We start from the raw sequence: 26,098 nt of genomic DNA, 5'->3' as shown, positions 1-26,098 counted from the left end.
ACTTGTGTGTAACAAGTGTCAGTGCGAACAAGGCTGCCTTTATATTGAAAGTGGCTGCCTTTACATTTAAAATAGGAATGGATCTGGGTCTCACTGAGCCCTGGAGTAGGACAGAGGTGACCATGAAACAGATGTTCCTGATGGGGGCTGGGGTGTAAGACAAAGAAGGGAAAGGAGTGGTGTTAGGGACCTCTTGGGGAATCTGGGGCAGCTTGTGTGGTGTGTCCAGGGGATATGGCACAGAGCAGGCCCCTCAGTGCTTCTCCTTAATTGCCTTGGTTCCTTCACCATGACCCCTAGATCTGCACACCTGCTGTGTGCCCCGACCTGCTGTGTGCCCACACCATGCAGACTCACCCAGCTTAAATCTACACTGGTATTTTCCTCTACCAGGCACTTCCCAGATATCAGTACTGGGAAAAAACTCTTTTATTACATAGATGTGACACAGGAGTCTAGCTGCACCATCCCCCAAAGCACACGGATAAAGGCCTCTGGGTCAAACAGGCTAGGTTCCTGCCTTGAGGAAGTGGACTCCATGCAGGCATTGCAAAACAAACAGGATTGTCACAGATTAAATGCTAAATGCACAGGAAGTTCCAGAGATGACCTGCAAATGCCTTGTGAGGAGATACAGGCAGTTCAGTGCTGCTGAGATACACCTGACTGCATCAGCTTCTTCAGTGCGTCCTTCAGCTCCTGGTTCCTCATGCTGTAGATGAGGGGGTTCACTGCTGGAGGCACCACCAAGTACAGAACTGCCACCACTAGGTCCAGGGATGGGGAGGAGATGGAGGGGGGCTTCAGGTGGGCAAACATGCCAGTGCTGAGAAAGAGGGAGACCACGGCCAGGTGAGGGAGGCACGTGGAACAGCCTGCAGTTGTGCGTGAGGAGCTCCACAGTGGATGTCATTTCCCTCAGCTTTACAAAACTCTGGCCATGGTCTTCATCAGTGTTCTTCTGCCCAAGTGAGGCCATGACACTCTGGGTGCAAACAGAAAGAGATGAGTAAAACACCAGCTGGATGGTCAGGCTGAGAGAGCAGTGGGGAAGGGCTCACACCCCACCTGGAGGCCACTGGGACATACTGGGGCAGTGTGGGCACCACAGGGGACTCTCCTGCTTACAGTTTAAGAGCTGGAAAGATAATCCAGTGGAGGCAACTCTCACAGTGTCTGTCGGTGGCACCAAACTGAGAGGACCATCCCTGTGCCCTAGGGATGCCATGGAGGGGAACCCTGGCAGGTGGGGTGGCCGCCCTGTCAGGAGCTGCACAGATGCAGGAAGGACCAAGGGCAGAGCCTGCACCTCCCTCGGGTGGACTAACACCCTGCAGCTGCAGGGCCTGGGACCTGCCTGGCTGGGCAGTGTCTGTGCAGAAAAGGCCCTGGTGGTGCTGGGGGACAGAAGGCAAAACACAATCCCAGCCCGTGACCTGGTAGCAGAGGCAGCCAGCCGTGCCCTGGAGCAAATGAAGAGGTGCCTTGACAATACAGTGAGGGAAATTATTTTTTTTCCACATTATCATCACTCATAACACCACATGTAGACCGCTGTGTTAATATTTTGGACTTGACTGTGGAGGGAAGGGGGGAGGGAGCGGCTGGGTGGCTGCTGGGCTTTTGGCCAGAGACAAGCCATTACAACAAGGAAGGTGTGCATAATTCGGAGGGAGTTAGAGGAAAGAAGGAAGGCAGCAGAATGTCCCCAGGACTTGGGGGTAATGGAGTCATTTCATTGGCCACCCCATTCAGAATGAAGCTGGGAAGTGAGCCTGAAATTCAGAACCAACAAGGTCCATAGACAGGCCAGGCTGTTCCTGTGGTTGTGCCTGGAGACCCGCACACCTACAGCACAGGTTGTGCTGGGGCTGAATCTCCTGCCTGGCTTCAATGGGCTCCTGGAGCCATGGACAAAGCTTTGGGTGGAGGCCCCAGGTGAGGCTGGTCAGGGCCAGGAAGGCCTAGGGATGCTCTCAGGGCCCTGCCCCCATGGGATCCCACCTGCCAGTGTCCTCAGCAGGCCAGGTTCTCCTTCCCTCCTGTCCTGGGCTGTGCTCTGCTGCTCTCCATCCACACATGCCTGGGCATCAGGGACACCACAACTGCACACTACTAGAAGCAAGGTGGCCCTGGTCTTCAAATCCCTGAGCAGATTGTCCTCTTTGTGGAGTCCCAGGTGCAGATGAGCATCAGAGTGGGTGGCCTGGTTGGTCTGGGGAACTCTCCCACAAAGACCTGGGCTCCTGGCATCCTTGCTTACCTGTGCAGTGATCACCAAGGAGACTGATTCCCCCAGAAGAGACAGGCTCTGTGATCCACAGGTTTCCTCAGGTCATTTCAAGAAGACATTGTTCATGCCTCACCCTGACTGTATGACCTGTCGCTCTGTCCTGGCTCGGGCTGGCATGGAGTGCATTTTCTTCACAGCAGCCCTTCTGGTGCTGTGCTTTGCATCTCTTCCCAAGGCAGCGCTGACCACACACCAGTGTTTTGGTCACCGCTGCAGAGTAATCACCAAGGCTTCTCTTTCTCACACTCTGCCTGCGCTACAAGGAGACTGGGGGGATGCAAGGAGCTTGGGCGGCTGACCCCCAGTGACCACAGGGATATTGCATATCCCAGGACGTTGTGCTCATCAATAACAGCTCGGGGAAAGGAGGATGAAAAGAGGACATTTGTGGTCATGGCATTTGTCTTCCCGTGTCACTGACAGATGTGCTGAAGAGCAGCTTTTCTGGGGATGGCTGAACCCCTGCTGCCCATGGCAAGGAGTGAGCGAATTGCTCATGTTGCTCTCCTTGCACACAAAGCTTTTGCTTCTCCTGTTGAACTGTTATTTTCCTGACCTGTGAGTTTTCCTCTGATCCTCTCCCCCATCACGCTGGGCATGTAAGGGGTCAGTGAACAACAGATGCTGGGCATTTGCGTGCTGGCCAGTGTCAAACCACAACTAATTCCTCCCTCAGTGCCACCCTGGCTGCTCTCCCCTTTGATCCACACTCAAGCTCTCACCCAACCTCATTGCCTGTCCAATACAAGAGCTCCATGTATCTGAGCTGCCCTGAAATCGCACAGAGCGTCCCCCTCCCCTCATGTTTCCCGTAGGTCTCCCCTACAGACCTTGTGTCTCCATCCCCTACCAAAGGCGTGGGAGCTGCCCTGCCCCTCCTCAGCGCTTACGCCACTGATGTCACAGCTCTGTGGTGGCACAGGGGGCTCCTGCTGCCCACGCCCCAGGCGGTGGGCTCTGGGGCCCATGTGGGCTGCAGCACCTCAGGGGTGGCACCAGGGCCAAGGGCAGGCTTGTCACACGGACACCGGTACCCAGGGATGGGAGCCCTTGTGTGGGAGGGGTTTGCTGCCCAGCAGAGGATGCTGGAGCGGGTGGCAGGGGGCAGCAGAAGGATGAAGGACGTTCCCACCATGAGAGCAAGGGCTGCAGTCCCCGAGGCCAGAGGGCAACAGGCCTGGGCTGCGCAGCCCTGGCAGGAGAGGGCTTTGCTCTCCCAGGTGACTCTGTAGCACCCTGCGGCCTGTGCCAGAGCTGAAGCTCATCTCCAGGATGGGCAAGATGCTGCTGCTGGTGCTGAGCAAGCCCCTGGAGGAGGCCAGCCCGTGATCCAGCCCTCCTGGGGCTATCCTGCTGGTGGCAGGCTGGCCAGAGAGCAGCTCTGCAGAGAAGGACCTTTGGGTGCCAGAGGACAAGCAGCTGAGCAGGAGCCATCGATGCACCCTCATGGCAAAGGCCAACGGCCCCCTGGGCTGCATTAGGAAAAGCATCGCTGGCTGATGGGGGGAGGTGACCCTTCCCCTCCTCTCAGCACTGCTGAGGCCACATCTGGAGCCATGTCCAGGGCTGGGCTTCCCAGAGCAAGGGAGTTGTTGACCTACTAAAGTCCTGCAAAAGGCCACCAAGCTTCTTGAAGGGACTGGAACATGGCTCCCAGGAAGACAGGGTGAGAGATCTAACTCTGGTCAGTCTGGAGAAGAAAAGGCTCTGAGAGCTCCACGTGAGCCAAGGTAACACTTTTTGAACTGAGGATGTTCAACCACTGCAGGTAGTTGCCAAGAGTGGTTATGGAATGTCCACCCCTTGACATATTCCAAAGCTACCGAGCCAAGGCCCTGTACCACCGGCTTGAGCTGGCCGTGCCTCTCCTAGGGGGTTTCACTGGATGATCTCCAGAGGTCCCTTCCAATGTCAACGTTCTCTGTCATTCTCTGAGTTTCAAGGACACAAGCAAGACAGAATGAAATGAACAATGCATACCCTTGACCGCAAAGATGGCAGGGTCTATGGAGAGGACCCACGCTGGAGCAGGGCAGAAGTGTGATGAGGAAGGAGCAGCAGAGGTTTCCTGTGCCATCAACCCTCTTCAACATCCCCCCTACACCTCTCAGGGTGTGCTTGTGTAGGTGAATTGGGATCAATGGAGTAATTTGGCCCTGGGAGAAACTTGGGAATGGTCTTCAATGTTTTGGTCATTGTTTCTCACAATCAACATCTGTTTTAATTGGCAATGAATGAAATTGATCTTTGGCAAGACAACACATGTTTGGCTATGACAGGGATTGGTAAGTAGTCTCTCTGCCTGTACCTTGACCTAGGAGCATTGCTGGTTTTTTTTCTCCCTTTGTCCTGCTGAGTCGGGGAGCAGATGAAGAGCTGGGTGGCTGGCTGGGTGCTGGCCGTGGTTAACCCACCACAGGACCATATCAGGACTGCTGAGCCAACAATGGAGCGCCCCAGCACAAGAAAACCCTGCCAGACTGGAGCAACAGAGATGTTCTGTGCCATCACCCCCTCTTCACTATCGCCTCTGTGTAGGAGGGGCCCTTCGAAATCTGGACCATAAGTAACAATCAGTTAGCTGAAAGGAACGTGCTGGAGCTTGTAGGCCACGAACCTTGGGGGGATGGCTACAAACCCTGGGAGGATAAGGAGGGTGAATAGATAACAACCAACAGGATGAGTCTGGCCGAGAAAAGGTAAGAAGATGAGGAACAGATGGTGCCAAGTGGAAGTAACAGTTTGCTGTTAATTGATGAGTGTAAAACTTACTTAAAGTGTCCTTTGTTTGTAGTTAACCAAATAGGGATTGCATGGTATGTAATGCTTATCTTAAGGAACTAAACTGTTTAAAGCACGCGACCTCTGATAACATAAATAAACTCGTGCTTCTGTACAATAAGTCGGCATTTGCTAGCATCAAACAGCATCCCGTCTATCCATTGCAGCAACCCGGTGACCCCGACGTGATGGGTTTATGAACCGCCAGGCTGAGCGGCAGGCTGCAAGTCCCACAGAATGTTGAATGAGCTGCTGAAAGGAAGCAGGAACCGGCAACTGAAGTCCCTCTGGAACTGAGAGGTGAGCTGTGGGAAACATGGGAATCAAGTGTCTTCCCCTATGAGGGATGTATATGGACTCATAAAGGGTCTTCTAGTCAGATCCGGGAGTCCGTGCCTCAGTCTCCTCAAATGGTGACCCCTATGGTGGTGTTCCCAAGCCTTGGAAGAATAAGGACGGAACTGGTCGATAAAAAAGACAGCTTGTGGAAGAGGGCTGCGTTCTGGAGGAGACGTCTTGGCTGAACGATCGTCTTGCTGGCTGGACCAGGCAGACAACCTAAACCCTGAGGATAACACCTGTATGCATCGAGACAGGTGAGCAGCCAAAAAACTTTAGAGACTTTCAAAGAAATGAAAGTGTTCAGCAGAAAATTGTATGATGCTGCCGCAGAGGGGGACTCTGCATCGGGAATGCATTTAGCACCTTGGTGGCAAATTCCAACTACTCTTTGCCAAGTATGGACTAATTCTACTAACGGAGCCAGACCACAGGAAGCTGTAAATTCCACCGACAGCAAGACTCTTCTCAACACACCGTCAGCGATGGCGATTCTGTCCACACCTCCTCTGCCCCCAAAGCTCCTGTCACTGATTGCAGCGACCCTCACAACACAGGACCAAGCGCAGGAACAGGACAACTCGGACAATGATGCCATTGACACTGATAAAGCTTTTGATCCAGGTCCTATAGATCTGGACAAGGAATTAGACCTTCCCCCCTCCACCCCCCACCGCCTCTCCCGATTTATTGGCTGGACTTTCGGGGAGGGTGAAAGGGGGTCTGAGGGATTGGTGGCAGGAATGCAAGTGGGAAGTGCTTAAGCGAGGGGTTTTGGAAGTCGCTAGGGCATGTTCAGTATTTTGTCAGATAAAGCAACCTCGAGAGTGGCAGCCTGTGCAATACGAGGCTGTTAAAGAGTTAAAGCAGTGGGGGAAGGGAGGATTCATAATACCTTTGCTATGTCCCTTCTTGAAGTGATGGCAGAGCCTTATACACTCACACTGCATGACTGGAAGTCATTGCTTTGTATGGTACTAACTCTGACACAGTTTATGATGGGGTTATCTGATTTTTGTGAGCTACCTGTAGTGGCCTTGATTGAAAACCTTAATTGGGGAATTGCTGTTAACTGTGAGCAGTTGGCTGGAGAAAATAGTTGTGCTGATTCTGTGACCCAGGCAAGGTATCCCAGGGACAACTATTTGCAGATGAAGGAGATGGCTATTAAGGCAGTCAGGATGGGGGAGTCTGGGCGAGCCTCTAGCGAGTCACTCGCCACAGTCTTGCAGGGTCCTAAAGAGTCATGTACTAACTTTATTGATCAGCTTCAGAATATTTTGCAACAAGTCGAGCATGAGGAAGCTCAAGGGTTGCTTTTTTAAACAACCAGCTATGATAATGCCAATGAAAACTGTAAATGGCAACTTTCACAATCACAATGCCAACATGTGTCAAAATGATTATAACGCAGAGCTCACAGCTGACTGTAACTCTCAGGTTGTGCTCTGCAATGCAGCATAACACATTTTTTTGCTTCTCTAATCTCTTCTGTAGAATAGTACACACTCTTAACTTGCTTAGTAAATTAGGCTGCTAGCTTGCTAAAAAAAGTAATACCACCAATACTATTCTTTTTTTTTCTTTTTTTTTTTTTTCTGGCTTCTTAACAGATGTTGATTCTGTCCGTCATATCTTGCTACAGAACCGAGTTGCTATTAACTTTTAGTATTAAAACAGGGACACGAGTGTGAAGACTTTGATAGGATGTGCTATGTGAATCTGAGTGACCACTCTGAATCAATCCACAAAAGCATACAAAACTCAAAAGCCTTAAACAAAAATCTGCAGCAGAGCCAGGGGCGGGATGCCATTGGTCTCTTCTCGTGGCTGGGAAACTTTGGGCCATGGATCAAAAGTATTACAGGATTTATTATAATTATCTTTAACCACCTTATTGATGTTTGCCTTATATCTCCCATGCCTTTTTTCCTGTATTCAGTGTTTAATTGATTATAACATAAATCAGGTCATGGTCACCCAGCTACACACAACCTTTGCCTCTTTGGAATTAACAAGCAAAAAAGAGGAGGATAGAGAATGTCTGGAGAGAGATATAGGAGAGGAAAATGAGAATGTTTGACCTAACAAGAGATGAGAGAACAGCTGGGCATTGTGAAGGAGAATAGGAAAGATAAACACGGTTATCTAGTGATAAATAGGTGTCTGCATGCGTGTAGTGATATACAGCTATGTAACTGCTGAATGATTTCTGCCCTGAGCCTGGTGGTGCATGCAGCTGCGGTTTGTGTCCAGGCTCAGAGATGTAAATAAGGGCTTCTCTGTTATGGGAAAGTCTCTCTGGTTGCATAAAAAAAGAGAGGGAATGAAGGGAATGACCCCAGAGGCACGTTCAGAGAAAGCATGCTATGTTTTGAACGTTTTGACTGAACCAGTCCTTCTTTGGTGTGCCCTTCCTTGAAACTGACTTGCAGACATTGTTGCAAAAAAGTGAATGTATGTGGGGAATGAAGAATCTTACTGAAAGCCTTGATATTTGGGACAATTGATTACCTTTGTGTAATGTTAATCCAAAAGAAGTTGATATTGTTTGCACTTGGAATGTCGATAGTTGTCTTTATGTAGATGCTAATGTAGTAGGAGGCTATGATGGGAATGTATTGCAGCGGTTCTTCTCTTATCCAGAGTAACAGCAGGGAAAGCATTAAAGAGTTAAATCACCTTGTTTGGTAGGCAGTTAAGAATGTGAGTCAAATTTGCCACTATGACATACAAAACAGAGCAACTATTGGCTTTTGTTGTTGGCTCAAGGACATGGCTGTGAGGATTTTGATGGTACGTGCTGTGTGGATTTTAGGCGCCCCACTGCAGCAACATGTTATCAAAATCTGAGGAAATGTCAGCCTTTTTGGCATCCATTCACTCAATGTGCAGTACTGTTTGTTTGCTATTGCCTTGGTTGCTGTCATGTTTGCAAGGGCCCCGCAGAACACGGCAAACCTGGTACTAGCTGTTCAAAAACAAAAAGGGGGAATTGTAGAATTGTACAGAACAGAGACAGTGGTTTGTTTTGACATAGATAAAGTGCAGCTTTGGCCTTGCTTTGACGATGTGCAGCTTTGATCCTGCAGCAAAGAGTTAAATAACTTTGAGGGAGTATGAGAAGAAACTAGGATGAGACAGAACAAGGGATGGATGTGATGCCACCTGTAGAAGATAAGGAAACAGCACGAACAGTAGAGAGTAGCCTGTAGTGAACATCGTTAAGGAATGTGTTGTATGAATTTGTCTGATCACTCAAAAAGCATAGCTCAGAAATTAGCAGCACTGCGCAAGAATATGAAGCATGTTACTGAAGGACATGATCCTTTTTCTGACTGGCTTTCAAGCCTTGGGTTAGGGGGCTGGTTACAAACCATAATCAAAGGAGCATTGATGGTATTGACAGTATTGTTGGTTGTAGTATTATGTGTTCCTTGTTTGTTTCAACGCTTACAAGGAGTGATGAGTAACTTGATCGAATGCATGTTTAAAACAAACGGGATTTGGATTGCTCAAAAACAAGAAGGGGGAGGTGTAGGAGGGGGCCTGGAAATCAGGACCATAAGTAACAATCAGTTAGCTGAAAGGAACGTGCTCCAGCTTGTAGGCCACAAACGTTGGGAGGATAAGGAGGGTGAATAGATGACAACCAACAAGATGAGTCAGGCCGAGAAAAGGTAAGGAGATGAGGAACAGATGGAGCCAGGGAGAAGTAACACTTTGCTGTTAATTGATGACTGTAAAAACTTACTTAAAGTGTCCTTTGTTTGTAGTTAACCAAACAGGGATTGCCTAGTATGTAATGCTTAGCTTAAGGAACCAATCTGTTTAAAGCACGCGGCCTCTGGTAACATATATAAACTCATGATTGTATACAATAAATCAACATTTGCTTGCATCAAGCAGTGTCCTGTCTCTCCATCGCAGCACCCTTACACCTCTCAGGGTGTTGGTGTGTAGATGAATTGGGAACAATGGAGTAATTTGGCCCTTGGAGAAACTGTCAAGGGAATGGTCTTTATGTTTCAGTCCTGGTTTCTCACAGTCCATGTATTTTTTAATTGGCAATAAATTAAATTGAATTTTAATATGACACATTTTGGCCATGACCCATGAACATTGCTGGTATAATTTCTGCTTTTTTCCTGTTGAGTCAGGGGAGCAGATGAGCAGCTGGGTGGCTGGCTGGGTGCTGTGGTTAACCCTCCACAGGACCACATCAGGACTGCTGAGCCCACAGTGGGGCTCCCCCGCACAAGAAAGACCCTGACCGACTGGAGCAAGTCCTGCAGGAGCCATAAGGATGGTTGGGACCTGGATCATGTTATGGACAAGGAGAGGCTGAGAAACTGGGGTTTATTTGAGATAACATCGAGAGTGAAAGACTGGACCCAGGCCAGTTGGTGGGATTACTACAGTCAGTGGTTTACTTCACTATTTGTCAAAGCAAAGCCGTGAGGACATGATCTGGCTGGAGGTGTCTGACCACAGCCTTGGCTGAGCGGCCAACTGTGGCAAGAGCTATGGGACTTGTGTGTAACCAGTGACAGGAGGAAAGTGGCTCCATTTACATTTAGAGTTGCAATGGAGTTGGGTATCACTGAGCCACTAAGGATGACAGAGCTGACCATGCAGCAAATGTTCCTCGTAGCGACTGGGGTGTACAACAAGCAAAGGAAACGACTGATGCTTAGGACATCTTGGGGCACCTGGGGCAGCTTCCCCTGGGTATCCAGGGAACATGGCACTGAGCAGAGCCCTGTGTCCTGTGGATAACTGGCTAGCTGAAAAGGGTCACATAGACATAGTCCAGCTGGCTGGACAAAAATGCACATCGCTCTCAGCTTATCTGAAGTAAAGCAAAATACACTGTCTTTGGCTGTCCTTGTTACACAATAACAGGAAGATTTCGGTGGGAAAAGAATGTTGCAGGTGGGAACAGATAACTGCAGAAGAGAAACTAGGGGCGGACTTGGTATTTAGGCAACTAACCAATAATGAGCTTAACTTTTGTAATATGTATGAGCTAATTATAAGAAGGCATAAAAGGTGACTGTAAGAGACAATAAACGAAGTCTGCTGATCACTCATATTGAGTGACTGTGTCTTCCCTCCGTTGTGACAGTGTCCCACCCGATCACTGCCTTGCTTCCTTCACCGTGACCCAAGGATTTGCACCAGGACACCCTGCCGCGTGCCCCCACCCTGTTATTTGCCCCAACTTTGCACACTCACACAGCTGAGCTCTACACTGGTGCTTTACTCTCCTGGGAAGTTGATAGATGTCTCCACTACACAAGCCCCTTAAATTACAGAGATGTGACACAGGAGTCCAGCTGCACCATCCTGGATGCAAACGTACAAAAGCCAGGCTGGTCAGGCAGGCTGGGTTCATGCTATTGAGAAAGTGGAGTGCATGCAAACATTCTAGGAGAAACACAATTGTGACATTAAAAGCGCTAAATGCACAGGAAGTTCCAGAGATGACCTGCAAATGCCTTGTGAGGAGATTCAGGCAGTTCAGTGCTGCTGAGATACACCTGACTGCATCAGCTTCTTCAGTGCGTCCTTCAGCTCCTGGTTCCTCATGCTGTAGATGAGGGGGTTCACTGCTGGAGGCACCACCGAGTACAGGACTGCCACCACCAGGTCCAGGGATGGGGAGGAGATGGAGGGGGGCTTCAGGTGGGCAAACATGGCAGTGCTGAGAAAGAGGGAGACCACGGCCAGGTGAGGGAGGCACGTGGAAAAGGCTTTGTGCCGTCCCTGCTCAGAGGGGATCCTCAGCACAGCCCTGAAGATCTGCACATAGGACAGAACAATGAAAACAAAACACCCAAAGAATAAAGAGGCACCAGACACAATAAGCCCCACTTCCCTGAGGTAGGTGTGTGAGCAGGAGAGCTTGAGGATCTGTGGGATTTCACAGAAGAACTGTCCCAGGGCATTGCCTTGGCAGAGCGGCAGTGACAGTGTATTGGCCGTGTGCAGCGCAGCATAGAGAAACCCACTGGCCCAGGCAGCTGCTGCCATGTGGACACAAGCTCTGCTGCCCAGCAGGGTCCCGTAGTGCAGGGGCTGGCAGATGGCCACGTAGCGGTCATAGGCCATGACGGGGTGGAGAGAACACTCCGCTGAAAGGAAAAAGACAATCAGGAAGAGCTGTGCAGCACATCCTGGGTAGGAGATGTCCCTGGTGTCCCAGAGGGAGTTGGCCATGGCTTTGGGGAGAGTGGTGGAGATGGAGCCCAGGTTGATGAGGGAGAGTTTGAGGAGGAAGAAGTACATGGGGTGTGCAGGTGGTGGTCACATACAGTGATGATGAGTCCGTTGGCCATGAGGGCAGCCAGGTAGATGCCCAGGGAGAGCCAGAAGTGCAAGAGCTGCAGCTCCCGCGTGTCTGCCAATGCCAGGAGGAGGAACTGGGTGATGGAGCTGCTGTTGGACATGTGCTGCCTCTGGGCATATGGTCCTGTCACAGGAGAAAAAGACAGTGATAATTTAGGGGAGACTTCTGCAAGCAAAATCAAAGCCATTTCCCACAGACCATCCCCCCGTCACACACAGACATCCCTCTCTTTTCTCGGAGACCTTCCTGCAGCTGTGTGGCTGCAGCCCTGCTTGGTGCTGGCCGTGTGGGTGATGAAGAGCAGGGCATCTGCCCACGGGCTCTTGACCAGCCAGTCCCACTCTGCAGCAGTGGGTGGGGGCAGGGACCAGTCCTGGTGTTTAACTTTGTCCTCTGAAACCAGTGCCAACGCAGAAGGGCTGGTCAGCGTCTGCAGCGCCAGTGCTAAGGAACGGGAAGGGTGAAGGCATTGTAAGAGAGCTTGAGTTTTTTTCACAGCTCCCCCCCATCTCTCCTGTTGAGTATTTTCAGATGTCAGAAAAGCAGAGCATTTTTGCTGCCCTCCGGTGGAACAGAGTGAGGTCTGTGAGGCAAGAGGATTGCCTGTGGGTGAGTGCCCAGTGAGGGGAGGTGGTCTGTCCTTCTGGTTCCCAGTTTCTATGGGCTTGCACCTTCCTGAGATGAATGGTGGCCACACTCCCATGTTACCCTGAAACACCACAAGGCACTGCTGAGAACGGACTGACCCACCACAGACCAGTAAAGGTTGTAGGCTTTCATCAGAACTCAGCATCCCACCCACAGCAAAGGATACACAGCTCATTTCACCCACCCCAAGTGTTTTCTCCATCACAGAAACTCTACGCTTCTATGTGGGGCTTTCAGATCACTATTGGGTGTGAAGGGACAGGTTTCCATTCTGGAGGGCAACTCGCTGCTTGGAAGGGAACTTCAAGGAGGTAGCCAAGTGCCCTAACAAGAGCATCAGGTTCAGGGAGAACCAGCCCCTTGCCCAGCCCCACATAGGGCATTGCCCACAGCCCCACAGCTGAGAGGAAAGCTGGGACACTTGTTCCCATGGACACACCTGCAGGAGAGGACCCACAAGGTCAGAGTGTGACTCTGCAGCTGAAACACCCATCCCCAGAGAGCCTGACAGCAAGAGCTAGAGAATAAAACTAACCCAAAACGGCAGAGAAAGAAGTAAAATTGCACTGATGGTCTAGGTAAGAGTGTCCAGGGCGAGCGAGCCAGGCACTGAGGGCAGCGTTGCCCTTGCCCAGCTCTGCTCGCCACCTCCCACACACCAACACTGCCGGGCAGCTGCTCTCAGCCCCTGTGCTCTGCAGAGGGACCGGGGCACGTGGCTGCAGAGCTGCACCGCGGCTCTGCTGGAGCTCTGGCTGCAGAGGGGGTGGCTCACGCCTCGGGACCCCCAGCCCTGAGGGCAGAGGCTTTGCTGGGGGGAGAGCAGGCCAGGGGGATGCCTCAGAGAAAGGGGTCTGCACTGCACATGGCCAGAGAGAGCTTTCTGATTCTCCCTTCAACAACAATTCTGTCTGAATTTTCCTATCAGTCCTTGCAATATCCTGGATGTCAGGAGACTTTCCTTGTGGGAGGTATCTCCCTGTGCCAGGTCTTTCCCTGTCAGTGCTCACAGACCACATCTCTGCCTCTGTGCACTGGCCCCACACAAACGTGCCTCTCTGAAGGGCACTGGCTGGGCACAGGGTCCTGTCCGCAGGGGGAAAAGGGCAGCTCAGAACGACCCTGATGGCTCCAGCAAAGGTGCTGCTGCTGCTGTTCATAGGCGGAGGAGTGGCTGAGGGCACTTCAGGAGGCTCCTGGCAGACCTCCTCATCACTCAGAGTTACAGCTGGCAGTCTCAGGGACATCTTCAAACTCGAGATCTCCATTAACATTTCTGCCTCCCCTCTCCTGCCCCCAACAACAGAAAACTGAAAACAAAGATTGAGGAGAGCCCTGGATTTATCATAGCAATCCCTGCGCTGACCTTCGATACGAAAAGTCTCATCCAGACATATTCTGAGGGTAACCTATACTTCTAAGCAGCGCTCACCCTTGCGGCACACTCTCAACAGCAGAGAGATCCTTCCCTATCAGGGGTCGGTTCATACGCCCCCAGAGCTGTCGGGAGCCCCCAGCAGGCTGAGAGCTGCCCCTGGCAGGCGGCAGAGCCCCTGCCCCAGCACACAGCCCCCTGGGCTGCAGGGACCCTGCTGGCAAGGACAGCCCTGGGCACCCCTGCCTGCACAGCCACCTTCACAGCCCTGCAGCCGGCCCTGGCACAAGGCAGCCCACATGCCCTGGCCCTCCCACGCTGCAGCAGGGAAGCCCTGCTCTGCAGCACACTGGCCTCCTCCACAGCAAAAGGCTCCCACACGGTCCCACAGGCTGGGGGGGGCCCAGCTGCTGCAGACCCGGCTAGGAACTGCAGAGGCATTGCCCTGCAGCCACACACTTACCGGCTCCAGGGCTCTGCAGATTTCTCCAGCAGGGAGCTCTCAGCAGCCCCCCACCAAGGGCTGCTTTTGAGCTCTCCCTGCCTCCCTCCTCTGCCCCTCTGGGCTCCCTCCAGCTGTCCCTGGGGCTGCAGGGGAACCTGCTGGGCAGCAGGATGAGGCAATCCCTCACGGGCCTTGCCTCTCCTGGGGACACACACTTATTTCCAGCAGTGGCAATTCTCCTACTAGAAAAAGTTTTCTGCAGGAGTATCAACTTTTGTTAACCCATTACTAGAGAGGACACCAGGAAAACTGCAGCAAAGGATCCAAGTACTCCTAAAGGAGCGTGTGTGCATGTGTGTGTCTGGTGGTTCTGCAGGCAGGGGCAGGGAGGATGTCTTCAGTGCTTCAGTAAGCCCTGCAGAGCCCATTTCAGCACTTCATTGCACAGTCCGAGGGCTCAAGACCCAGCTCTCCTTTGCCCAGGCCATGTCTCTGCTCTGAAGCAAAGCCTTTGCACCCCCGGGCTCGGGGACACTTGGTACCAGGTTGCCTTATGGCCAGGCAGAGCTGGGCTGGTGCCACAGCTGGGGGGCTTCAGCCCAGATGTGCAGCAGTGCCCTCAGCCAGGGGCCCACGCAGAGGCAGCTGCAGCCCGTCCTGTTGCAGACAGAGCTGTGACACTGAGGGAACCAAGTGCCAAGGCAGGTGGCAGAGCTCAGCACAGCTGCTCGGCAAGGACAGCAGCCTCCAACAGCCCAGGCATCCACCACGCGGTTTAGACCGGTGAGGCAATTCCAGGGCACCCGAAGGAGTGTTCCCTCCTTCTGCACAGGCCACAGCCTGCCAGTGTATGACCTGGGGCCTGCACTCTGCTGCTCTCCTGCCTCACTGCCCCTGGGAGACGAGACTCCACCATTGCTTTGCTCCTAGTACCAAGGTGGACACGAATGATGCAGGGTTTCAGATCCAGGGGAGCATCACAGCTGTTGGCCCATCTGGCAGCTGTGCTAGAATACTGATGTAAACAACCTACAGACACATAAAGGAGCATTGTCACTGTGCTGCCCTGTGACTGTCAGTAGGTGGTTACTTGACCACTGGCTTGCAGGATCCCACCAAGCCTCTGTCTCGCTGCTCCCCTCCTTCTTCACTCACCTTGATGTCTGTAGGGTTGTTCTCTCACATCATTCTCACTCCTCTCCCTTTCTGCTTTGTCCTTTCTGCCATAGGGTATCACAGAGGTGCCACTGCGATTGCTTATTAGCTCAGGTTTGGGCAGGGGCTGGTCCATTTTGGAGTCAAATGAAAGTCGCTGTTATGGTCATGGAGTCAGCTCTTGATCTCTTCTCACCTCTGCCAGCCCTACAAACACCTCCAAACCACTCCCAAACCCTTGCCATGTAAACCCACAGGATCTCTAAATTCCCCAAGAAGATGTGAGGTTATTGATCCTAAGGCTTCCTCATGCTGCTTAAATAAGACTTTTCCCCTTCCTCTCCCTGATTTAGGTTATTTCAGAGCAGTTACCCTGAACCACACCTGTGTCACCTGGGCCAAGCTCAGACATGTAACTACAAAAATAATAATGGGTACCAAGTGTCCAAGGTCACACGCAAGCAAAATATTTTGCTGCAGAGCATGCTGGGGTGGTGGGCAGAGGTCACTGTGACGGTGAAATGAGATGTCCCTAAGGAGAGCAATCCATGCTGTCCTTGGGACCAGAGACACGCAGGGCTGGACTGTGCAGTGCTGCAGGAGAAGGCATTGCTGCCAGTGATGCCTCTGCAGCCCCAGTGGACATGTGGTTCCGGTGAACCTTATACCCAGAAAGGACAAGGTGCTTTTGAATGTGTCCTTGACAATGGACATCCCGTGATGCAGGAACACTTTGAAAATCATTGGTCTATTTCTCTATTGCCTCACCACAGGGGTGACTTTCCACAGTGCTGGCTAACTGGGGAGGCCCAAGAAGGCTGAATGCTAGTCAAGTGCTGCCCACCTACAAGAAGGGTAGGAGGGAGGATCGGGATAACTACAGGCCTGTCAAACTGATCTTAGTGCCAGGGAAGGTTGTAGAGCAGATCGTCCTGAGCATCATCACACAGGAGCCACAGGAAAACCAGGAGGTCAGGACCAGCCAGTATGGGTTTATGAAAGGCAGGTCCTGCCTGATGAATCTGATCTCCTGCTGGGACAAGGTGACCTGCCGAGTGGATGAGGGAAAGGCTGTGGATGCTGTCTACCTGGACCTTAGGAAAGCCTTTTGGCTCCATCTCCCACTGCATTCTCCTGGAGAAACTGGCTGCTCATGGCTTTGGTGGGTGTTCTCCATGCTGGGTTAAAGCTGGCTGGACAGCCAAGCCCCAAGAGGGGTAGTAAATGGAGTGACATCCAGGTGACGGCCCATAAGGAGTGGTGTTCCCCAGGGCTCAGTGCTGGGGCCAGTCCTGCTTCAGAACTTCATCAATGGTCTGGATTGAGTGCACCCTCAGTGAGTTTGTGTACAACATCAAGTGGGGTAGCAGTGCTGATGTCCTTGAAGGCAGGAAGGCTCTGCAGAGGGATCTGCACTGGTTGGACCATTTGGATGTGTCCAATTGTATGAAGTTCAACCAGGAGAAGTGCCAGTTCTGTACGTGGGTCACAACAGCCCCCCACAACGCTACAGGCTTGGGCCAGAGTAGCTGGAAGGCAGGCTGGTGGGGAAGTACCCTGAGGGTGCAGGTTGGCAGATGGTTGAGCAAGAGCCAGCAGTGTGCCCGGGTGGCCAAGAAGGCCCATATCATCGTGTCTGCTATCAGAAACAGTGTGGCCAGCAGGACCAGGGCAGTGATGGACCCCCTGTACTCAGCACTGCTGAAGCCACACCTTGAACACTGTGTTTCCATTTTGGGCCCCTCACTGCAAGAGAAACGCTGAGGATCATGTCCAAGAAGGGCAACAAAGCTGGTGAAGGGTTTGGAGCCCTGGTCTGTTGAAGAGTGTCTGAAAAGACGGTTTTCTTTTGAAAAGTGGTTTTACTCTGGAGAAGAGGAGACTCAGGAGGGATCTTACTGCTCTCTAGAGTTACCTGAAAGGAGGTTGTAGATGAGCGGGGGTAGGTCTCTTCTGCCACATAACAAGTCACAGAACAAGAGGAAATAGCCTCTAGTTAGAGAGGAGAGCTTTAGATTGGATATGAGGAAAAACATCTTCACTGCAAGGATGGTCAAGCATTGGAACAGGCTGCCCAGGGAGCTGGTGGAATCACCAGCCCTGGAGATGTTTCAGAAATACATAGACACAGTGCTTCGGGATATGATTCAGTGACGGAATTGGCTGTCCTGAGGTAATGGTTGAATTTGATGGCCTTTAAGGTCTTTTCCAACCTAAATGATTCTCTGTTCTTATGCTTCCGTGATTTATTGCAAGCCTACCTAGACACGTTGCTGAGCAAGCTGGTCTAGGTCACCCTGCTTCAGTTGGAGGGCTGGATACAACGATCTCCAGAGGTCAGTCCAACCTGGAAAAAGAAGCCATAGAGCTATAAGAGCATATATAAAAAATGTCAACACAACTAGGGAAGTTCATGTGAAGAATATTTCTCCATAGAAATGGCCTGTGGGAAATGCATTTGAGAAATCTGAAAGAAACAAGGCTGCTTTTCTGTGGCCAGGTCATGGGTTAGAATGAGGGTGACAGAGGGGTGTGTTATGAGGAGGACAGCTGATTCTCAGGAACTCCTCATGCAGGAGGACATGCCTGGCTGTGAAGGGGCCTGTGAGGTCAGTTCTGTCTCTGGAGGTGGCAGGCTGGCAACAGGAACATGGCTGGGAAAGTCCTTCTGCCAAGCTACAGCATAGGACCTCTCCAGGAAAAGGGCTGGGGTACAGGCTGTCGTCCATTTTGCCTGTGGACATGAGAGGACAGCAGCAGGCATGTGGCTTGGTCACGTCTCTGGGAGAAGCTGAAAGGCCAGCAGCAGCCATGTGGTTTAGAAGACCATGTGGAGGTGACTTCACTTTTTTGAGGGGAAAGACCACCAAAAATAGCTTTTGAGTTAGGTTCCCTGCTTGGAGGGCAGTTCCTGAGGTGGTAAAGCTTTCCTGGGTAGTGGGAAAAAAGAGGAGAGGGGAAAAGATTTCACAAAGTGTAATGTTGCAAATGGAGAGTGGCTATCGGGAGGAAGAACTTTCACTCTAGGGGTCCTGCTGCGGTGCAAGAGCTCAGCCAGAGGGAGCCTGGATCAGCCCATGGCTTTGTGTTTCAAGGAACAGCCGGTGAGAGTGGAGGTACCTCAGCGAAGGTATGGCAATGTTGGGGTGAGAGCAAGGCAGGGTAGCGAGATGGTGCCTACAGCCTGCAGGGAAACAGGGGCAGGGCTCCAACCATGTAGGACAGCCTGTGGTGAAGAGGGCAGAGGGCACTGTCAAGGCTGGAAGGCACCAGTAGAACCCAGGTCTGTGTCCCCTTGGCTGTGGCAGCTGTCTCTGTCTCTGAGGGTCATGTCAAGACATGATGTCCTCAAGGCACGGGACATCGTTGCCTCCTTGCGGCCCCATGGGGAAGCTGGAAGTTGCTGTGCCATTGCTGTCCTTCACTGGGCATTGGATGCCCACCTTCCATGGTCCCCAGAAGAGCCCTGAGCCCTCTGTGAGGGACAGCACCCACCTCCCCACAGGCTGCAGGTCACGGCTTGGCCTTTCTGCTTCATCAAGCAAGCCAAGGCTTTGCTCAGCAGCAGAGCTGCCTGCACAGCGCCTTTGCCTTCCTGCACTCACAGCCCCCAAGGACGGGCTCTAACAAGGCCATGGGGAGGCTTTCTCAGGCATGGCCCTCAGTGGGGCCCATTAACGCTTCCAGGGACTGTGGGCTTTGCTCTGGACTTGGTGTTCTTGAGAGGTTTCTTCAGGCTCCTCTGAACACCTGAAGTCCACAGCAGCAAAGACACCCTGGGCTCATGACGAGGGAGCACGCCCTGACGAGCCCTGTCTCCTCCATCAGGGACATCTGGTCTTCAAGGCTTGAACACTTAATAAGTTTCAGAAGTATAGTTAAAGAGGAAGGCAGGTAATGACCACTATGGAGAAGTGATAGAAGACTTTTCTAATGGCAACTGATGCAGCATGCCTCCTGAGGAGTTGTGCAGAGGTTGGAAAAGCAGTCCCTGGAGCTAAACACTGCGTGGACAGCCTGACTTCTCACCTCCCCAGCCCCACTGTTTATCTCCTCAGCCCCATGGCACTTCCATCACTTGACATCTGACTTCTCCAACCAGCTCTGCAGGTGAATATAGGAAGTGCTTGGCAGTAAATATTGGCTGCTTTCCTTTAGAGAAGAGGGTGTAAACAGGAATAAAAGAGGGATTGCTTATCAGGGTGTGTGTTGGGGGAGTGGGTTAGAAATTAATAAATAAAAATAAATTTCTCAGCTGTCGTATTGTAAGTTCAAGCAAATCCCCATGAGGTCTATTGCGACAACTGAAGAGTTGCCCATAGGGAATATTAGAGACACTACTGAAAGACAGTCCAATTTTTCCACTCTGAACCTTAAAGCAGAAGCTACATAGGTAGAATGGGTTGGAGTGATCAAAGAGAAAGAGGAGAAAGGCATCTGGAGATGAACTTTTTAACCAATAGCTGTAAATCAGGAAACCAGGACATCAGCATATTTTCTTCAATTTCATAGAAGGTGTGAACTTCCTGGGACTCATGACAAATATTAGGATGCTTCCAAATTTTTTTTGTATCTCTAGAATTTCTCCCACTTTGATCTACGTATACGCAACAACTGGTATTCTCTGAGGTTTGCCCTCTGATGCCAGAGTTCACCCAGAGGGAGCCTGGATCGTCCCACGGCTTTGAGTTTCAAGGAACAAGCAGGGATGAGGGGAGAAACTCCAGAAAAGGCAGAGAAATGTGGATGTGAATGCTGGGTAGGAAAGCAAGGAAGAGTCAACCCCCAGAGTGGAAAGAGGTGCCACATGGACAGTGTAGGGCAACTTGCAGTGGAGACGGCCCAGGGCTGCAGCGAGGCTGAATGGCCCCACAGCGGGCTGAGGCCTCTGTCCCCCTGGCAATGGCAGCTGCCTCTCCCACCAAGGCCTGTGACATAGAACTTGATTTGGAGGGTCTTATGTTCTGCCCTCCAAGAGCCTGGGGGTCAGGGCTTGGTCTTTCTGCTTCATAAAAAAATCCAAATGTGTTTTGCAGCATTACAGCCACTGACACAGTACCTTTGCCTGCCTGCAGGTCTGGCCTCTAATTAGCTACTCTAACGAGTCCATGGGGACGCTTTGTCAGCAATGGCCCTCAGCGGGACCCATCAATGTTTGAAGGTATTTTCAGTGTTGCTTCTGACTTACATTCCTTCAGTGGTTGGTTCAGTCTGCTCTCAGTAGCTCAGGTTCATGGCAGGAGCCCCCAAGGCCCTAATGAGGTATTTGCCTTTTCTCATTTCCTTCAAGTCTTGAAGACCTGTGCAGCTAATTGAATCTGTTCCATTCATGTAGATAAGAGAGAGGATTTCAAAGTGCACTTCAAAATAATTATTTTTCATTTCATAGGTTGTATTTTGCTACTTTTTAGGCTAGAGGGGAGGTTCTAGCAGCAATCTCCAAGTGATAATGATGCAGAGGGTCTCCTCATCAGGTCTGGACTGGTAGGAAATGCAGTCGCTTGAGGTCTAACACCAGATGGACAACCTTGCTCTGAATGTCCCCAAGACCACCCTTTTTCTCATTGTCCCCTGGGACTCACATCCCTTCTCCTTACGTCAGACTTCTCCCCTCAATTCTGCAGGTGGGTGCTGCAGCTCCTTTGCACCATCCCCACCTGTTTGCCTTAGAGGACTGGCTGCACACTGGTGAAGAAAATTGTTTTCTATCTGCAAGCACTGTGAAAAATGATCAAGTGTCATCAATAGGAAAACACACTCCACAAGAATAGGTCAAGTCCAAGCTGTCTCTGATGAGGTGCCTTTCTGCAAGGGACACTCTTATGAGAAATCTTTTAGGGTAGCAGATACGGAAAGATAGATCTAATCACAAGGAAATATCTGGTTATAGGGGACAGATGGGCTGTGGGAAGACATATACTTTTTCTCCTGGAAGCTGAAACGAGCTGCAGAGGTGAGAGGTACCTGTAGGACCAAAGAAAAAAAGGAGGAGAAACCTGAAGGATAATGGAAAAAGACATTGTCGAGACAGTCTGCTGAAAAGACATCCTCTAGAAGTGGTTATTGTCTCCTAGTCAGGTGCAAATATGTAGAAGATGAGAGAAATTAAGGACAGATGGTATAAAGGATTAGTGGTAGTGACATTCTGGAGGAAAATTGGTATTTCTTAGGAATATCCCTTTGGAAACCTCCTTTTATAGGCAGAGGTCTCCTGTGAGAGAGGATGGATGAGCAGGTGTTACAAACATTTATGAAGAGTCCAGAAAAGCCACTCAAATAACCACAGGCTGCACGGACCGCCAGTGGTGAGGGGTGTGCCATCAGTTAGAGTCCCCTTGGCTGACATCGCTGGCACCTGAGCGGGTAACTGTCCAGGTGGATTTTCCAAGGGTAAATCCTGCCTCGCCAACCTGACAGCCTGCAGTTGTGCGTGAGGAGCTCCACAGTGGATGTCATTTCCCTCAGCTTTACAAATGTCTTCCCATGGTCTTCATCAGTGTTCTTCTGCCCAAGTGAGGCCATGACACTCTGGGTGCAAACAGAAAGAGATGAGTAAAACACCAGCTGGATGGTCAGGCTGAGAGAGCAGTGGGGAAGGGCTCACACCCCACCTAGAGGCCACTGGGACATACTGGGGCAGTGTGGGCACCACAGGGGACTCTCCTGCTTACAATTTAAGAGCTGTAAAGATAATCCAGTGGAGGCAACTCTCACAGTGTCTGTCGGTGGCACCAAACTGAGAGGACCATCCCTGTGCCCTTGGGATGCCATGGAGGGGAACCCTGGCAGGTGGGGTGGCCACCCTGTCAGGAGCTGCACAGATGCAGGAAGGACCAAGGGCAGAGCCTGCACCTCCCTCGGGTGGACTAACACCCTGCAGCTGCAGGGCCTGGGACCTGCCTGGCTGGGCAGTGTCTGTGCAGAAAAGGCCCTGGTGGTGCTGGGGGACAGAAGGCAAAACACAATCCCAGCCCGTGACCTGGTAGCAGAGGCAGCCAGCCGTGCCCTGGAGCATATGAAGAGGTGCCTTGCCAAGACAGTGAGGGAAATTATTTTTTCCACATTATCATCACTCATAACACCACATGTAGACCGCTGTGTTAATATTTTGGCCTTGACTGGGGAGGGAAGGAGAGAAGAAGTTTCTCAATGGCCCCAGAGAGAACCCATTACAGCAAGGAAGGTGTGTATGACTGGGAGTGAGTTCAGTGAAGAGTCACTGAGAGGCTCAGGGGTGGAACACTTTCCCAGGAGGGGAAACGGAGGGCAAGAGCCTTGTTCAGCCTGCACAAGGGGAGGACTCGGGAGCACCTGCCGGTCACAGTGAGGACATTGCCAGGAAGATGAATCCAGTATTGGAACTATGTTGTGTGGCAGGAGTGTGATAGGCAGTCATCAGATGTGGAAACAAGGACGTTCTTGGCCAGAGGTGATGCAATGATTTATCTCCAGAGCATGGGGTGCTTGAAGCTGTAAACAAAATGGAAAAAAAGCTCTGCTTGGAAGCTCTCTACTTCTTTGCTAGAAATGGGGGAGGTAGAGGAATCTCAGTGCTTTCTGGTTGCTGTGGAAGAATGAAGACCTTTAAGAAAAGAGGCGAAGGTAACAGTTTTGCTTCCCACTTTCAGTTCTTGACACCCAGCAATCTCATGTGCTTTTCCTACCTCTCCTCCAAACAACTGACCAATTGATGTGAATAAAGGAAGCAGAGAAGCCTGGGACTTGGAGGGTCATAGTGTCATTTCACTGGACAGCCCATTCGGAATAAACCTGGGAAGTGAGCCTGCAAGGCCAAAGGAACAGGGTCCATGGACAGGCCAGGCTGTGCCTATGGTTATGCCTGGAGACCCGCACACCTACAGCACAGGTTGTGCTGGGGCTGAATCTCCTGCCTGGCTTCAATGGCCTCCCGAAGCCATGGACAAAGCTTTGGGTGGAGGCCCCAGGTGAGGCTGGTCAGGGCCAGGAAGGCCTAGGGATGCTCTCAGGGCCCTGCCCCCATGGGATCCCACCTGCCAGTGCCCTCAGCAGGCCAGGTTCTCCTTCCCTCCTGTCCTGGGCTGTGCTCTGCTGCTCTCCATCCACACATGCCTGGGCATCAGGGACACCACAACTGCACACTACTAGAAGCAAGGTGGCACTGGTCTTCAAATCCCTGAGCAGCTTGTCGTCTTTGTGGAGTCCCAGGTGCAGGTGAGCATCAGAGTAGGTGGCCTGGTTGGTCTGGGGGACTCTCCCACAAAGACCTGGGCTCCTGGCATCCTTGCTTACCTGTGCAGTGATCACCAAGGAGACTGATTCCCCCAGAAGAGACAGGCTCTGTGATCCACAGCTTTCCTCAGGTCATTTCAAGAAGACATTGTTCCTGCCTCACCCTGACTGTATGACCTGTCGCTCTGTCCTGGCTCGGGCTGGCATGGAGTGCATTTTCTTCACAGCAGCCCTTCTGGTGCTGTGCTTTGCATCTCTTCCCAAGGCAGCGCTGACCACACACCAGTGTTTTGGTCACCGCTGCAGAGTAATCACCAAGGCTTCTCTTTCTCACATTCTGCCTGCGCTACAAGGAGACTGGGGGGATGCAAGGAGCTTGGGCAGCTGACCCCCAGTGACCACAGGGATATTGCATATCCCAGGGCGTTGTGCTCATCAATAACAGCTCAGGGAAAGGAGGATGAAAAGAGGACATTTGTGGTCATGGCATTTGTCTTCCCGTGTCACTGATAGATGTGCTGAAGAGCAGCTTTTCTGGAGATGGCTGAACCCCTGCTGCCCATGGCAAGGAGTGAGTGAATTGCTCATGTTGCTCTCCTTGCAGACAAAGCTTTTGCTTCTCCTGTTGAACCGTTATTTTCCTGACCTGTGAGTTTTCTTCTGATCCTCTCCCCCATCACGCTGGGCATGGAAGGGGTCAGTGAGCAACAGATGCTGGGCATTTGCGTGCTGGCCAGTGTCAAACCACAACTAATTCCTCCCTCAGTGCCACCCTGGCTGCTCTCCCCTTTGATCCACACTCAAGCTCTCACCCAACCTCATTGCCTGTCCAATACAAGAGCTCCATGTATCTGAGCTGCCCTGAAATCGCACAGAGCGCCCCCCTCCCCTCATCTTTCCCGTAGGTCTCCCCTACAGACCTTGTGTCTCCATCCCCTACCAAAGGCGTGGGAGCTGCCCTGCCCCTCCTCAGCGCTTACGCCACTGATGTCACAGCTCTGTGGTGGCACAGGGGGCTCCTGTTGCCCACGCCCCAGGCGGTGGGCTCTGGGGCCCATGTGGGCTGCAGCACCTCAGGGGTGGCACCAGGGCCAAGGGCAGGCTTGTCACACGGACACCGGTACCCAGGGATGGGAGCCCTTGTGTGGGAGGGGTTTGCTGCCCAGCAGAGGATGCTGGAGCGGGTGGCAGGGGGCAGCAGAAGGATGAAGGACGTTCCCACCACGAGAGCAAGGGCTGCAGTCCCCGAGGCCAGAGGGCAACAGGCCTGGGCTGCGCACCCGTGGCAGGAGAGGGCTTTGCTCTCCCAGGTGACTCTGTAGCACCCTGCGGCCTGTGCCAGAGCTGAAGCTCATCTTCAGGATGGGCAAGATGCTGCTGCTGGTGCTGAGCAAGCCCCTGGAGGAGGCCAGCCCGTGATCCAGCCCTCCTGGGGCTATCCTGCTGGTGGCAGGCTGGCCAGAGAGCAGCTCTGCAGAGAAGGACCTTTGGGTGCCAGAGGACAAGCAGCTGAGCAGGAGCCATTGATGCACCCTCATGGCAAAGGCCAACGGCCCCCTGGGCTGCATTAGGAAAAGCATCGCTGGCTGATGGGGGGAGGTGACCCTTCCCCTCCTCTCAGCACTGCTGAGGCCACATCTGGAGCCATGTCCAGGGCTGGGCTTCCCAGAGCAAGGGAGTTGTTGACCTACTAAAGCAAGTTCTGCAAATGGCCAACAAGCTGGTGAAGTGACTGGGGCATCTGTCAAAGGAAGAAGGCGTGAGAGACATAGACAGTTCCATTTGCAGAAGAAGAGCCTTTTGAAAGTCACATTAATATAGATAAAACTCCATCTGAACCCAAGGAAATTATTTTGGACTCTGAGGGTGATCAATCACTGGAAATGATTGCCAGGAGCAGCTGTGGAATGTCCATCCCCGGAGATATTCCAAACGCACCTAGACAAGGTCTTGAACAACCTGCTCAAGCTGAGCTTGCCTCATCTGAGGATTGCACTGGATGATCTCCAGAGGTCTCTTCCAAACTCGATTCTCTGTCATTCTGGTATCATCAAAGAGTAAAGTAAAGACAGAAAGAAATGTAACACATACACCTTTGACCACAAAGATGGTGGGGTCCATAGAGAGAAACCAAGCTGGAGCAGAGGAAATGTGTGAGGAGCAAGGAGCAACAGAGATGTTCTGTGCCATCACCCCCTCTTCACTATCGCCCCTCTGTAGGAGGGGGCCTGGAAATCAGGACCATAAGTAACAACCAGTTAGCTGAAAGGAACATGCTGGAGCTTGTAGGCCACAAACCTTGGGGGGATGGCTACAAACCCTGGGAGGATAAGGAGGGTGAATAGATAACAACCAACAGGATGAGTCTGGCCGAGAAAAGATAAGAAGATGAAGAACAGATGGTGCCAAGGGGAAGCATCAAACAGCGTCCTGTCTATCCATCGCAGCAAACTGGTGACCCCGACGTGATGGGTTTATGAACCGCCAGGCTGAGCGGCA

At 51.8% G+C, this 26,098-nt stretch overlaps 1 protein-coding gene across 1 annotated transcript; it reads right to left on the bottom strand.

The window, feature by feature from the left end:
• Positions 1 to 10,969: 10,969 nt before the first annotated feature.
• LOC129734346 (olfactory receptor 14C36-like) lies at positions 10,970 to 11,704 on the bottom strand (the record flags this gene model as incomplete). Its single annotated transcript, XM_055697273.1, has 1 exon — positions 10,970 to 11,704. A coding segment is annotated over exon 1 (735 nt), but the record flags the coding sequence as incomplete, so codon positions are not given.
• Between the last annotated feature and the right edge of the window lie 14,394 nt (positions 11,705 to 26,098).

Source organism: Falco cherrug, chromosome 19, assembly GCF_023634085.1.
Source record: "Falco cherrug isolate bFalChe1 chromosome 19, bFalChe1.pri, whole genome shotgun sequence".
Classification (NCBI taxonomy): Eukaryota; Metazoa; Chordata; class Aves; order Falconiformes; family Falconidae; genus Falco; species Falco cherrug.
This window is presented reverse-complemented; position numbering and strand designations above follow the sequence as displayed.